At 43.5% G+C, this 14934-nt stretch overlaps 1 protein-coding gene across 1 annotated transcript in view; it reads left to right on the top strand.

The window, feature by feature from the left end:
- Window positions 1-14934, top strand: part of LOC126210114 (uncharacterized) — an 86895-nt gene that overhangs the window by 46667 nt on the left and 25294 nt on the right. Inside the window, exons 5-6 of the mRNA XM_049939258.1 lie at window positions 3455-3630; window positions 12302-12552. Of these exons, the coding sequence (XP_049795215.1) occupies window positions 3455-3630; window positions 12302-12552 (427 nt within the window). The remainder of the gene's footprint in view (window positions 1-3454; window positions 3631-12301; window positions 12553-14934) is intronic.

Here is a 14934-nt window from a genome sequence, read left to right as displayed (position 1 = left end):
ATAGGTCCAGCTCACAGGTCGATTAAAGGAACTGGAAGTCTTTTATCTATCTTTGGTCAAACGTCTGTGACACGGCAAAGTGTGAAGATGAGATAAGGAGACGGATCACGCTAGAACGAGTGACTACGAAGGAAATCACCGTGATTTCGCAGAACAGAACAATAACGAATACCTCAAACTTGCGACTTGTTGGAACACTTGCGTTTTCCCTTCAGTTTTATGGTTGCGCGTAGGGTTGTTGGTAGAATATTGATAAGCCCAAATATCGATATACCTCCCAAAATGTTTCGATATATATCTGTGACATATCTTTCCCAGCTGTATCGATATCGCTATGACAATATGGAGTGGTGATATTTTTATCTATACACTACTGGCCATTAAAATGGCTACATCAAGAAGAAATGCAGATGATAAACGGGTATTCATTGGACAAATATATGATACTAAAAACGTCATGTGATTACATTTTCAATCAGTTTGGGTGCATAGATCCTGAGAAATCAGTACCCAGAACAACCACCTCTGGCCGTAATAACGGACTTGATACACCTGCGCATTGAGTCAAACAGAGCTTGGATGGCGTGTACAGGTACAGCTGCCCATGCAGCTTCAACACGATACCACATTTTATCAAGAGTAGTGACTGGCGTATTCTGACGATATAGTTGCTCGGCCAACGTTGACCAGACGTTTTCAATTGGTGAGACATCAGGAGAATGTGCTGGCCAGGGCAGCAGTCGAACATTTTCTGTATCCAGAAAGACTCGTACAGGACCTGCAACTTGCGGTCGTGCATTATCCTGCTGAAATGTAGGGTTTCGCAGGGATCGAATGAAGGGTAGAGCCACGGGTCGTAACATTATCTGAAATGTAACGCCCACTGTTCAAAGTGCCGTCAATACGAACAAGAGGTCACCGAGACGTGTAACCAATGGAACTCCATACCATCACGCCGGGTGATACGCCAGTATGGCGATGACGAATACACGCTTCCAATGTGCGTTCACCGCGATGTCGCCAAACACGGATGCGACCATCGTGATGCTGTAAACAGAACCTGGATTCATCCGAAAAAATGACGTTTTACCATTCGTGCACCCAGGTTAGTCGCTGAGTACACCATCGCAGGCGCTCCTGTCTCTATGCAGCGTCAAGGGTAACCGCAGCCATGGTCTCCGAGCTGATAGTCCATGCTGCTGAAAACGTCGTCGAACTGTTCGTGCAGATGGTTGTTGTCTTGCAAACGTCCCCATCTGTTGACTGAGGGGTCGAGACGTGGCTGCACGATCCGTTACAGCCATGCGGATAAGATGCCTGTCATCTCGCCTGTTAGTGATACTAGGCCGTTGGGATGCAGCACGGCGTTCCGTATTACCCTCCTGACCCCTACCAATTCCATATTGGATCTCGACCAACGCGAGCAGCAATGTCGCGATACGATAAACCGCAATCGCGATAGTCTACAATCCGACCTTCATCAAAGTCGGAAACGTGATGGTACTCATTTCTCCTCCTTACACGAGGCATCACAACAACGTTTCACCAGACAACGCCGGTCATCTGCTGTTTGTGTATGAGAAATCGGTTGGAAACTTTCCTCATGTCAGCACGTTGTAGGTGTCGCCACCGCTGCCAACCTTGTGCGAATGGTCTGAAAAGCTAATAATTTGCATATCACAGCATCTTATTCGTGTCGGTTAAATTTCGGGTGCGTAGCACGTCATCTTCGTGGTGTAGCAATTTTAATGGCCAGTAGTGTATGAAGCTGTTGTTTCCAAATTGTAGTAAAACATAATTTTACTTTCACTGTGTGAAGGAGTCTTACTACTTTTCGAGCTCCCATCACCTGCAGTATTTCTCTTTGACTCCCTTCACCGAAGTATAGGTGGCACAAAGAGGAAGTCCGAATGCACGAGGTGATGGTTGGGACAATTAAACAACAAGATTTCCGATGTTGAGAGATAGCACACCAGCTGTGTGCTATTTCTTCACATCGGCATTATTAAATACAGTTTGAAATAGATGACCACAATGTAAATGACGCGATTGGGCGGAGACGTGTGTGTGTGTGTGTGTGTGTGTGGGAGGGGGTGGGGGGGGTGTATGCTGACGTAATCGGCGCTACCAACAGAAACTGCAACGTTTAACTTCATCACGCAAATTTGAAACTGCAGCTGCTAGGGCGCTGGCGTTTGCAGAAATGGGAAAAAACAGGGAAGTCGACAAGGAGTGTTCTGGGCAAATCCGATATGCGACGAAACCCAGCGACGGACCCACCGGTCACCTTTTATTGTGCCTCTTACGTACAGTTAGCAAAGTGGTTATCACCAAGCGTGAACGTGCATCGTTTTCTTTTTAATTCTCGCTATAAGGGTGATAAGCTGGTAGCTAGCTTCTTGATGTACAGAGTATCAAATTACAAATCAATACTTAAATAGATAGATCTAAAACCGGCAGTATTTTTACAATATGCACCCGATATATTTATAGGCCCGTACGTATCCACGTTTTCCGTCGATATATCGACACATTTTTCGATAAGTCGGTGGCCTGTAACGATATGTTTTTAATATCAATATATCGGCTTTCCGATATTTTTGAAAATATCAACTCAACGCTCCTAGTTGCGAGACACGCACTCTTAAAGCGAGAGACTAACAGCGCATCGAAGCGTCTGAGCTTTGGTGTTGGCGCATGATGCTGCACATAAAACAGACCGAAAGAAGAACAAATGAGTATATTATAGACCAGCTCAGTATCTCCAGGCGCCTTTTTCTCGTGTCAACCAAAAAATTCTTTAGTTCTATGGCCAAATTGTGAGAAGAGATGGAGAAAGTTTCGAGAAAATAATCGTGAAAGGTCTAGGGCACAAGACCGGAGGGAGGAGCAACGACCAGGAGGAGAGATCAAATCAAGGACATCTCTGGTCTGCCTCCCCAGAAGGTTCTGAGAGAAGCTGGTTACTGTCCAGGGTGGAGACATATGGGTAGTCGGGTCACGATGCTCAGCAATCAGCACAACGATTTGTGATGGTGATGACACGAGGCAAACAGGAACATAGCTGTAGGAAAAAATAAATTTACAGTACTCATCCTGAAATAACTTTTTCGATTTATAAAGAAAGTAAAGTGGAAAACAAGGAAAAACAAAGCACAGCAAAAAACGAAAAAAAAATCTAGATCGTGTTATCTACACATACTGTTGCTACCTAGAAATAATTGGAACTCTCTTATCTGTTGTTATAGGTTGAAAATTGTCTGTATTTAATAAGACATCACTAGACACTTATTTTGGATTCATGTTGCAATGGCTGTAGAAAACTGAGTGTTAGTCCATATGCCGGCCACAATTTCAATCTTACGTAATAGCGCTACCTATAAGTGTAAGTTAAGACTGGCTGCTGGTTGCGAATATTATGCCAGTAATTTGAATTATTCTCTGTGTTTCTCAGGATACGCACCCGAATGATGAGCTGCTCAGTACCTGGATTAACCACGTGGAGCATATGAGGGACATGCTACACACGAAATTAAGGGGTTGGGTACAGGATATGCAATATGTCAGCGATCAGACAGCGAATTACAAGGTGGAAGAAGACAAGAAGTCGCCTGGGAAGTATATAATAAGGTATAAACCAATGTACATTGAAACATATGTTAGACTCAATGTTGTGTTGTGCCGGCCGGGGTGACCGAGCGGTTCTAGGCGCTACAGTCTGGAACCGCGCGACCATTACGGTCGCAGGTTCGCATCCTGCCTCGGGCATGGTTGTGTGTGATGTCCTTAGGTTAGTTAGGTTTAAGTAGTTCTAAGTTCTAGGGTGATTACCTCAGAAGTTAAGTCTCATAGTGCTCAGAGCCATTTTTTTTTTTGTGGTCTTCAGTCCAGAGACTGGTTTGATGCACCTCTCCAAGCTACTCAATCCTGTGCAAGCTTCTTCATCTCCGAATAACTAATGCAACCTATATCCCTTTGAATCTGCTTAGTGTATTCTTCTCTTGGTCTCCCTCTATGAATTTCACCCTCCACGCTTCCCTGCAGTACTAAATTGGAGATCCCTTGATGACGCAGAACGTGTCCTACCAACCGATCCCTTCCAGTCAAGTTGTGCCACAATTCCATTCAGTACCTCCTCATTAATTACGTGATCTACCCATCTGATCTTCAGCATTCTGCCTTAGCTCCATATTTCGAATGCTTCTATTCTCTTCATGTCTAAACTACTTATCTAAACTATTTTATCAAACTATCTAAACTATTTTATCATACTCATTATGACTCTTGAATCAATTTTTGCTTAACTGTTACACAAACTGCTGAGATTATTTAATTCAGGATAGAGCAAACAAACGTTAGTAATGGACGATATTGAAGGAAATGGTTACAGCAACTGGTCATTACGGGATTCCGTTTGGTCTTCAATTTTTGATATTGTATTTTGTCTTCAAATGGGTCACATGATACGCAACAGATGAGCAGAGCAAACTATTATAATGAACGGTGTTACTACTTTTACTAGAGGGAGTACTGTAGCTTTCGTGTACTACCTATGTTTTTATAATTCATCTAAACAATGATAACTTAGGCAAACCTCTGGCTACACTAGCAGTCGTAGTTAGATCACAAGTAGAGAGGAGTCGACGTTGCTTGGCTGCTAATGTTGGTCATTTTAAACACGTAAAATAACCCTCCACTCGTGCAAGAATTGTAACGGAATGTCATTTTGTTTTGTTAATACTGACTATCGACGAGTGTCTACATTTTTCTGGACCACTCTGTATACATTTAAAATCAGTTCAGACTATACAGTGAGTCACTAACTGTTGCCACCAAGAATAACTCCGTAAGTATGATACGAGCTGGAAACTTTGTGGGACAAATGCTGCATGGGACAGCGGGGGCCATGCTATGACATTAGTTTTTTGTTGCTAGGTGCGGCTGCTATGGAGCTATGAAGATCCACTGTGTTTTTTTTTTTTTGTTTTTTTTTTTTAATGGGATGCCATAGTCCGGTACTTATTTTCTGACAGCGGCTATCGAAACGAATCCAGTGATGTGTAACAGTAAGGTTCTTGAAAGTCAACGAGGGTCACAAAGGTGGCATGAATGTCCATTTACAGAAGATGTTCGTAATAATGACTATTGGTAATACTGCAGAGCCACAATCTTCTTATGATGGATCGAGTGGTATTCCTTATCACATCGGCACTTATCGAAGCACATGCTCTGACAATTCTCTCTCGCATATCTTCAGGTGTAGCTGGAACGTATTTATAAACAATGTCTTTTACGAATCCCCTCAAGAATAAATACAGAGGCATCAAGTATGGCGAACGAGCCGGCCACGACACATCTCCGCGTCCAATCCAACGATATGGGAATTGTCTCAGCAAATCATGTCTAGCCGTCAGCGAAAACTGTTCCGGACTCCCATCGCGTAGATACCACATTCTGTTCCTTATTCCTAAAGGTATTTCTTCCAAAAACAGACCTAATGTTTCTTACAAGAATGTGGTGTACTTCCTACCATTAAGATTTCCTTCGCTGAAATAGGGGACTATAATTCTCTCCTCCAGAATCCCACACCGTACATTCACCGACCTCGGTTTTTGGTGTGCAACTTGTCGCAGCCAACACGGATTTTCAGTTGCCGGGTAATGCATGTTATGCAAATTAGCGCTTCCATGGTACGTGAATGTAGCCTCCTCAGTAAATAAAATCACATTAATAAATGTGTCATCCCTCTAAATCTGAAGTTAACTCCATCGGCAGAATTCAATGTGATGCATACAATCTGTTCCAGTTAATTCTTGGTGGAGACTGATATGGTAAGGTTGATATTTATGGCGATGCAGAACATATCCCCTTGCAATTTGACGCGAACGCACACAAGGTTCTCGAACCACAGTTGCAAGAGTACCAATTTCCGTTCCCTCGTTAGTAACTATCCTTTGCCGGATGTGTTCCTGATGCGTTGAAGAACCAGTTGCATGTGGCCGAGCGGTTCTAGGCGCTTCAGTCTGGAACCGCGCCACCGCTACGGTCGGAGGTTCGAATCCTGACTCGGGCATGGATGTGTGTGATGACCTTACGTTAGTTAGGTTTAAGTAGTTGTAAGTTCTAGGGGACTGACGTCCTCAGATGTTAATTCCCATAGTGCTCAGATCCATTTTTGATCCAGTTGTTCTCAATTTATCATACACACGTGTAGGGTGAGTACGTTGCGGATATCTTTCAGCGAATAACTCTCTAAATTTCACTGACTTTAGTTGGCAGTCTCTGTAAATGAGAAGCATATCGACGTATTATTCGAAGGAATACGTCTTTCACATTAGCTTGATTCGACGATACTAGTCATGTCGTTCCCATTAGTGATGTATTGTGAAACCATCGAATGGTGTTTACATATCGATGGCACGTTAGATGGATAGGCCGTATTCGGCGAATATTTACTATTTGCATGATATACGAGAGAGAATTGTCAGAGCATGTGCTTCGATAAGTGCCGAAGTGATAAGGTTTATCACTCAATACATGATAAGAAGATTGCAGCACTGCATAGTTACCAATGGTCATCACATCGAACATCTTCTGTAAATGGTCGCTCATACCACATACACGTGGGGCAATACTGACCCTACGACTGATCTTAGAAGAAAGATTAAGGAAAGGCAAACCTACATTTCTAGCATTTGTAGACTTAGAGAAAGCTTTTGACAATGTTGACTGGAATACCCTCTTTCAAATTCTAAGGGCGGCAGGTGTAAAATACAGGGAGCGAAAGGCTATTTACAATTTGTACAGAAACCAGATGGCAGTTATAACAGTCGAGGGGCATGAAAGGGAAGCAGTGGTTGGGAAGGGAGTGAGACAGGGTTGTAGCCTCTCCCCGATGTTATTCAATCTGTATATTGAGCAAGCAGTAAAGGAAACAAAAGAAAAGTTCGGAGTAGGTATTAAAATCCATGGAGAAGAAATAAAAACTTTGAGGTTCGCCGATGACATTGTAATTCTGTCAGAGACAGCAAAGGACTTGGAAGAGGAGTTGAACGGAATGGACATTGTCTTGAAAGGAGGGTATAAGATGAACATCAACAAAAGCAAAACGAGAATAATGGAATGTAGTCGAATTAAGTCGGGTGATGCTGAGGGAATTAGATTAAGAAATGAGACACTTAAAGTAGTAAAGGAGTTTTGCTATTTGGGGAGCAAAATAATGGATGATGGTCGAAGCAAAGAGGATATAAAATGTAGACTGGCAATGGCAAGGAAAGCGTTTCTGAAGAAGAGAAATTTGTTAACATCGAGTATTGATTTAAGTGTCAGGAAGTCGTTTCTGAAAGTATTTGTATGGAGTGTAGCCATGTATGTAAGTGAAACATGGACGATAAATAGTTTAGACATGCAGAGAATAGAAGCTTTCGAAATGTGGTACTACAGAAGAATGATGAAGATTAGATGGATAGATCACATAACTAATGAGGAGGTATTGAATAGAACTGGGGAGAAGAGGAGTTTGTGGCACAACTTGACAAGAAGAAGGCACCGGTTGGTAGGACATGTTTTGAGGCATCAAGGGATCACCAATTTAGTACTGGAGGGCAGTGGGGAGGGTAAAAATCTTAGAGGGAGACCAAGAGATGAATACACTAAGCAGATTCAGAAGGATGTAGGCTGCAGTACGTACTGGGAGATGAAGAAGCTTGCGCAGGATAGACTAGCATGGAGAGCTGCATCAAACCAGTCTCAAGACTGAAGACCACAACAACAACAACCACATTTTTGTTCTTCGTTGACCTTCAAAGACCTTACTGTTACACATCATTGGATTCGTCTCGATAGCCGCCGTCAAAAACAAGTGCCAAACTATAGCATCCCATTTAAAAAACGAAGGTGAGCTTCATATCTCTAAAGCGACCCCACCGAGGAACAAAAAACCAACGTCATATTGTGACCCCTGTTTTCCCATGCAACATATGTCCCACAAACTTTTCAGCTACTATCATACTTTCGGTTTTATTCTAGCTGGTAGCACTTAGTGACTCACCCTGTACACAGGGTGGTCAGGAAAAGTCTGAAAAGCGTCTAAGGGTGTTACAGGCACTCAGAAATAAATGTCACAAAGAAAATTAGACACATTGTGCTGTTTCTGAGTTAATTAGCACTGAAGTTATCCAAGTTACTGAGTGTGCAGCTTCAAGAAACGGGGTTGCCGATCGTGTTCTTGGTTTGCTTTCCTGAAAACCAAAAAAATGATATAAAGATGGGACATGTGATGGTGGTCAGCATCGAACCGACTCAAAGGCTGAGCAGTTTAGTGTGCTGCCATCGACGCTGACACCAACTGACGATAATTATATCTGGCGGCGAGCTTGAAATTTCATCACGTAACTGCCTGACTGTTTAAATTCAGTGCTATTATCTCGGAAACGGCTCTAGGTGTCGAATTTTTTTTTAAGAATTATTTCTCACGACAATATACCTTGCAACACCATCACAAACTTTTCAGACTATTTCTGACCACCCTGTGTAATAACACAGAAGGAATAGACATAATTTACATAATGGCGGGTAATAAAACAGTAGCCACATAAATACATAACCACGGAGCCGTTCCACAAACTTTTCAGACTATTTCTGACCACCCTGTGTAATAACACAGAAGGAATAGACATAATTTACATAATGGCGGGTAATAAAACAGTAGCCACATAAATACAAAACCACGGAGCCGTTCACACTCGACGATAATCCACACTACAAACTGTTGACACGACGCACTAACACTGGTGATATCGATGGCACATGTGAACGATGGAGTATGACGGTGAACACTAAACACTAAACACGACGGCACACACGAGAAACGGATGGCGATGATCTCCGGCGCGCGAATGTTCACGTAACGTGTGCGAGTCCGGGGACCTGCCGAGAGGGTGAGACGGGTGAGGGGGAGGGAGATGGGAGAGCGAAGATGCCAATGGCAGAGGAGATGGGACGAGGAGTAGAGGGACGGGGTAGGGGAAGCCCGGGGGAGGAGTGGGGAGAAAGGGAGGAGGGAGGGAAGGAGGAGAGAAGGGAAGCAGGGTGCCCAAACGAACAAACACAGGAAGGGAGGATCAAATGTGGTAGGAATGGGAGCTGGCGGAAGCCACCTTGGGAGAGGGTAAGGAGGGTGGAGAGATGGAAAGCAGGTGGGACGTGGGAATACAGGCGCGGCAGCGGACAGGGGTGGGAGAGGATAGGTGAGACAAGCGGGTGAGGAGGATCGAGTTTATGGGAGGTGTAGAGGATCCGTATCTGTTCGAGGAAAAGTAGGAGGTGGGGGGAATTAGGTCGTACAGGATCCGCGTGGGGGAGGGGAGACGCATGCGATAGGCGAGGCGGAGGGCATGGCGTTCAAGGATCTGAAGGTAGGGGGGGCGGAGATCCAGGCCGGATGGGCGTAACAGAGGATAGGGCGGATGAGGGATTTATAGGTGTGGAGGATGGTGGAGGGGTCCAGACCCCACGTACTGCCGGAGAGGAGCTTGAGGAGACGGAGTCGGGAGCGTGCCTTGGCTTGGATTGTCTGGAGATGGGGGGAATAACCCAGAACATAGACATTCGTGTACGTCTTCTGCGGATGAAAAATGTATGCTGCTATTGTCGTTCGTTAAAGTTCCATGTTTTATGTAGATAAATAGCAGAACCTGTTGGCAAAGATAAAAAATTACATCAACATTTATTTAACGTTATACAGGGTGCTCCATTGATAATGACTGGGCCAAATATCTCACGAAATAAGCGTCAAACGAAAAAACTACAAAGAACGAAATTTGTCGCTTGAAGGGGGAAAGCCGGCCGGAGTGGCTGAGCGGTTCTAGGCGCTATAGTCGGGAACCGCGCGACCTCTACGGTCGCAGGTTCGAATCCTGCCTCGGACGTGGATGTGTGTGATGTCTTTAGGTTGGTTAGGTTTAACTAGTTCTAAGTTCTAGGGCATTGATGATCTGAGAAGTTAAGTCCCATAGTGCTCAGAGCCATTTGAACCATTTTGTTGAAGGGGGAAACCAGATGGCGCTATGGTTGGCCCGCTAGATGGCGCTGCCATAGTCCATGGGATATCAACTGCATTTCTTAAAACTGGAACCCCCATTTATTATTACATATTCGTGTAGTACGTAAAGAAATATGAACGTTTTAGTTGGACCACTTTTTTCGATTTGTGATAGATGGCGCTGTAATAGTCACAAACGTATAAGTACGTGGTATCACGTAACATTCCGCCAGTGCGGAAGGCATTTGCTTCGTGATACATTACCCGTGTTAAAATGGACCGTTTACCAACTGCGGAAAAGGTCGATACCGTGTTGATGTATGGCTATTGTAATCAAAATGCCCAACGGGCGCGTGCTATGTCTGCTGCTCGGTACCCTGGGCGACATCATCTAAGTGTCCGGATATTTACGTTATTTAAGGAAACAGGAAACGTTCAGTCACATGTGAAACGCCAACCACGACCTGTAACAAATGATGATGCCCAAGTAGGTGTTAAAGCTGCAGTCGCGGCTAATCCGCACACCAGTAACAGACAAATTGCGCGAGATAGGGAATATCAAAAACGACGGTGTTGAGAATGCTAGATCAACATCGATTGCACCCGTACCATATTTCTATGCACCAGGATTTGCATGGCGACGACTTTGAACGTCGTGTACAGTTCTGCCACTGGAACAAGAGAAATTACGGGACGAAGACAGATTCTTTGCACGCGTTCTATTTAGCGACGAAGCATCAGTCACCAACAGCGGTAACATCAACCGGCATAATTTGCACTATTGGGCAACGGAAAATACACGATGACTGCGACAAGTGGAACATCAGCGACCTTGACGAGTTAATGTACGGTGCGGCATTATGGGAGGAAGGATAATTGGCCCCCATTTTATCGATGGCAATGTAAGTTCAAATGGTTCAAATGGCTCTGAGCAATATGGGACTTAACTACTGAGGTCATCAGTCCCCTAGAACTTAGAACTACTTAAACCTAACTAACCTAAGGACATCACACACATCCATGCCCGAGGCAGGATTCGAACTTGCGACCGTAGCGGTCACGCGGTTCCAAACTGACGCGCTTAGAACCGCACGGCCACACCGGCCGGCGGCAATGTAAGTGGTGCAATGTATGCTGATTTCCTACGTAATGTTCTACCGATGTCACTACAAGATGTTGCACTGCATGACAGAATGGCGATGTACTTCCAACATGGTGAATGTCCGGCACATAGCTCGCGTGCGGTTGAAGCGGTATTGAATAGTATATTTCACAACAGGTGGATTGGTCGTCGAAGCACCATACCATGGCCCGCACGTTCACCAGATCTGACGTCCCCGGATTTCTTTCTGTGGGGAAAGTTGAAGGATATTTGCTATCGTGATCCACCGACAACGCCTGACAACATGCCTCAGCGCATTGACAATGCATGTGCGAACATTACGGAAGGCGAACTACTCGTTGTTGAGAGGAATGTCGTTACACGTAGTGCCAAATGCATTGAGGTTGACGGACATAATTTTGAGCATTGACTGCATTAATGTGGTATTTACAGGTAATCACGCTGTAACAGCATGCGTTCTCAGAAATGATAAGTTCGCAAAGGTACATGTATCACATTGGAACAACCGAAATAAAATGTTCAAACGTACCTACGTTCTGTATTTTAATTTAAAAATACCTACCTGTTACCAACTGTTCGTCTAAAATTGTGAGCCATATGCTTGTGACTATTACAGCGCCATCTATTACAAACCGAAAAGAGTTGTCCTTTCTAAAACATTCATATTTCTTTACGTACTACGCGAATATGTAATAAAAAGTGGGGGTTGCTACTTTAAAAAACGCAGTTGATATCTGTTTGACCTATGGCAGCGCGATCTAGCGGGCCAACCATAGCGCCATCTGGTTTCCCCCTTCAATCTAGACAAATTTCGTTCTTTGTAGTTTGTTTCGTTTGACGCTTATTTCGTGAGATATTTGGTCCGGTCACGATGAATGGACCACCATGTTTATCACTGTAGCTCATCACAAGGAAATACCTTTACTTAACAAAAAAAAAAAAATACACGACGGTTCTAGTCGCAGTCCAGTAAGCAGTTTTAATCTGCCAGGGAGTTTCAAATAAGCGCACACATTCCGCTGCAGAGCGAAAATTCCATCATGCACATTTTTACGTTCTTGCTTGCACTGTACATGATTTAGCGTGTTTGTTTTATTTGCTTTTAACGTTCAACCTCGCCGCTCGTGCGTCAACAGGCTGCCGCTGTTGAATGATCGCCTGCTGTCGTACCACGGGCAGTACCTCGCCTTCCGCGACGACTTCAGCGCGCAGTGTGAGAAGCAACAGCCAGAGGCGTCGTCAATGTTCGCTCTCGCCGACGTGCTCTACAGCTTCTACTACCACGTCTGGTTCAACGAAGCTGCTATTTTCTTGCCGCTTTACGAAATTCATTACTTTACGAACAGCTATAGTGGAGTACCAAATGAACCTCCTATCGACATCAAAGGTAAGTTTGATTCTGGGATACACGCGCTTCACGTTTATGCACCGAAGGCTGTTGACTCTACTGTCATTCGAGGAATCAGGTACAAAAAACACCTGTAGATATTCACTTTTAGATCTTCCGTGATTTTCTACACCACGTAAGATAATTGCGATAGTTGCTCGTGTACTTTCCATCTTCGATCTTTCGACTGGCTGGCAGCTCTCCATCTGTATTTGTCTCTAGCTTACACTTCATTTCGACGTGACATAGGTTAGAAGATTTAAAAAAGGGAAATGGATAGGTTAAAGTTGGATATAGTGGGAATTAGTGAAGTTCGGTGGCAGGAGGAACAAGACTTTTGGTCAGGTGAATACAGGGTTATAAATACAGAATCAAATAGGGGTAATGCAGGAGTAGGTTTAATAATGAATAAAAAAATAGGAGTGCGGGTAAGCTACTACAAACAGCACAGTGAACGCATTACTGTGGCCAAGATACACACGAAGCTCACGCCTACTGCAGTAGTACAAGTTTATATGCCAACTAGCTCTGCAGATGATGAAGAAATTGATGAAATGTATGATGAGATAAAAGAAATTATTCAGGTAGTGAAGGGAGACGAAAATTTAATAGTCATGGATGACTGTAATTCGAGAGTAGGAAAAGGGAGAGAAGGAAACATTGTAGGTGAATATGGATTGGGGCTGAGAAATGAAAGAGGAAGCCGTCTGGTAGAATTTTGCACAGAGCATAACTTAATCATAGTTAACACTTGGTTCAAGAATCATAAAAGAGTGTTGTAAACATGGAAAAATCCTGGAGATACTAGAAGGTATCAGATAGATTATATAATGGTAAGACAGAGATTTAGGAACCAGGTTTTCAACTGTAAGACATTTCCAAGGGCAGATGTGGACTCTGATCACAATCTATTGGTTATGAACTGTAGATTAAAACCGAAGAAACTGCAAAAAGGTGGGAATTTAAGGAGATGGGACCTGGATTAACTGACTAAACCAGAGGTTTAACATTAACAGTAGAAATCCATTATTCTTTCGGAAAATATCATGTAACTGTAAAAAAGTTGTGGAATGTTTTCAAAGAGAGAGAGTATCGACAGCATTTGAGAGATATATACCACATAAATTAATAAGTGATGGTACAGACACCCCACGGTACACAAATCGTGTCAGATCGTTGTCGCAGTAGCAACGAATAAAGCATGCCAAATTTAAAAGAACGCAAAATCCCCAAGACTGGCCAAGTTCTACAGAAGTTCGAAATACATCGCGTATTTCAATGCGAGATGCTTTTAATAATTTCCACAACGAAATTCTGTCTCGAAATCTTGCAGAAAACCCAAAGAGATTCTGGTCATATGTAAAGCACACCAGTGGCAAGACGCAATCAATACCTTCACTGCTCGATAACAACGGTGAAGTCATTGATGACAGTGCCACCAAAGCAGAGTTATTAAACACGGTTTTCCGAAACTCTTTCACCAAAGAAGGCGAAGTAAATATTCCTGAATTCCAATCAAGAACAACTGCCAAGATGAGAAACATAGAAGTAGATATCCTCGGTGTAACAAAGCAGCTTAAATCACTCAATAAGGGCAAGGCCTGCGGTCCAGATTGTATACCAGTCAGGTTCCTCTCAGAGTATGCTGATAAAATAGCTCCATATTTAGCAATTATGTACAACCACTCGCTCACAGAAAGATCCGTACCTAAAGACGGGAAAATTGCTCAAGTCACACCAATACCCAAAAAGGGAAGGGGGAGTAATCCGCTCAATTACAGGCCTATATCACTAACGTCGATTTTCTGCGGGGTTTTGGAACATATACTGTATACGAACATTATGAAGTAACTCGAAGAAAACGATTTATTGACATATAGTCAACACGAATTCAGAAAATATCGTTCTTGTGAAACACAACTAGCTCTTTGTACTCATGAAGTAATAAGTGCTATCGACAGGGGATGTCAAATTGATTCCATATTTTTAGATTTCCAGAAGGCTTTCGACACCGTTTCTCACAAGCGTCTTCTAATCAAACTGCGTGCCTATGGAGTATCGCCTCAGTTGTGCGACTGGATTCGTGATTTCCTGTCAGAAAGGTCACAGTTCGTAGTAATGGACGGAAAGTCATCGAGTAAAACAGAAGTAATATCCGGCGTTCCCCAAGGAAGTGTTATAGGCCCTCTATTGTTCCTGATCTCTATTAACGACGTAGGAGACAATCTGAGTAGCCGTCTTAGATTGTTTGCAGATGATGCTGTCATTTGCCGTCTTGTAAAGTCATCATATGATCAAAACGACTTGCAAAATGATTTAGATAAGATATCTGTATGGTGCGAAATGTGGCAATTGACCCTGACTAAAGAAAAGTGCGAAGTT

Source organism: Schistocerca nitens, chromosome 10, assembly GCF_023898315.1.
Source record: "Schistocerca nitens isolate TAMUIC-IGC-003100 chromosome 10, iqSchNite1.1, whole genome shotgun sequence".
Taxonomy (NCBI): Eukaryota; Metazoa; Arthropoda; class Insecta; order Orthoptera; family Acrididae; genus Schistocerca; species Schistocerca nitens.
Note: the sequence above shows the minus strand (reverse complement) of the source record. Positions and strands in the feature narration are given on the sequence as shown.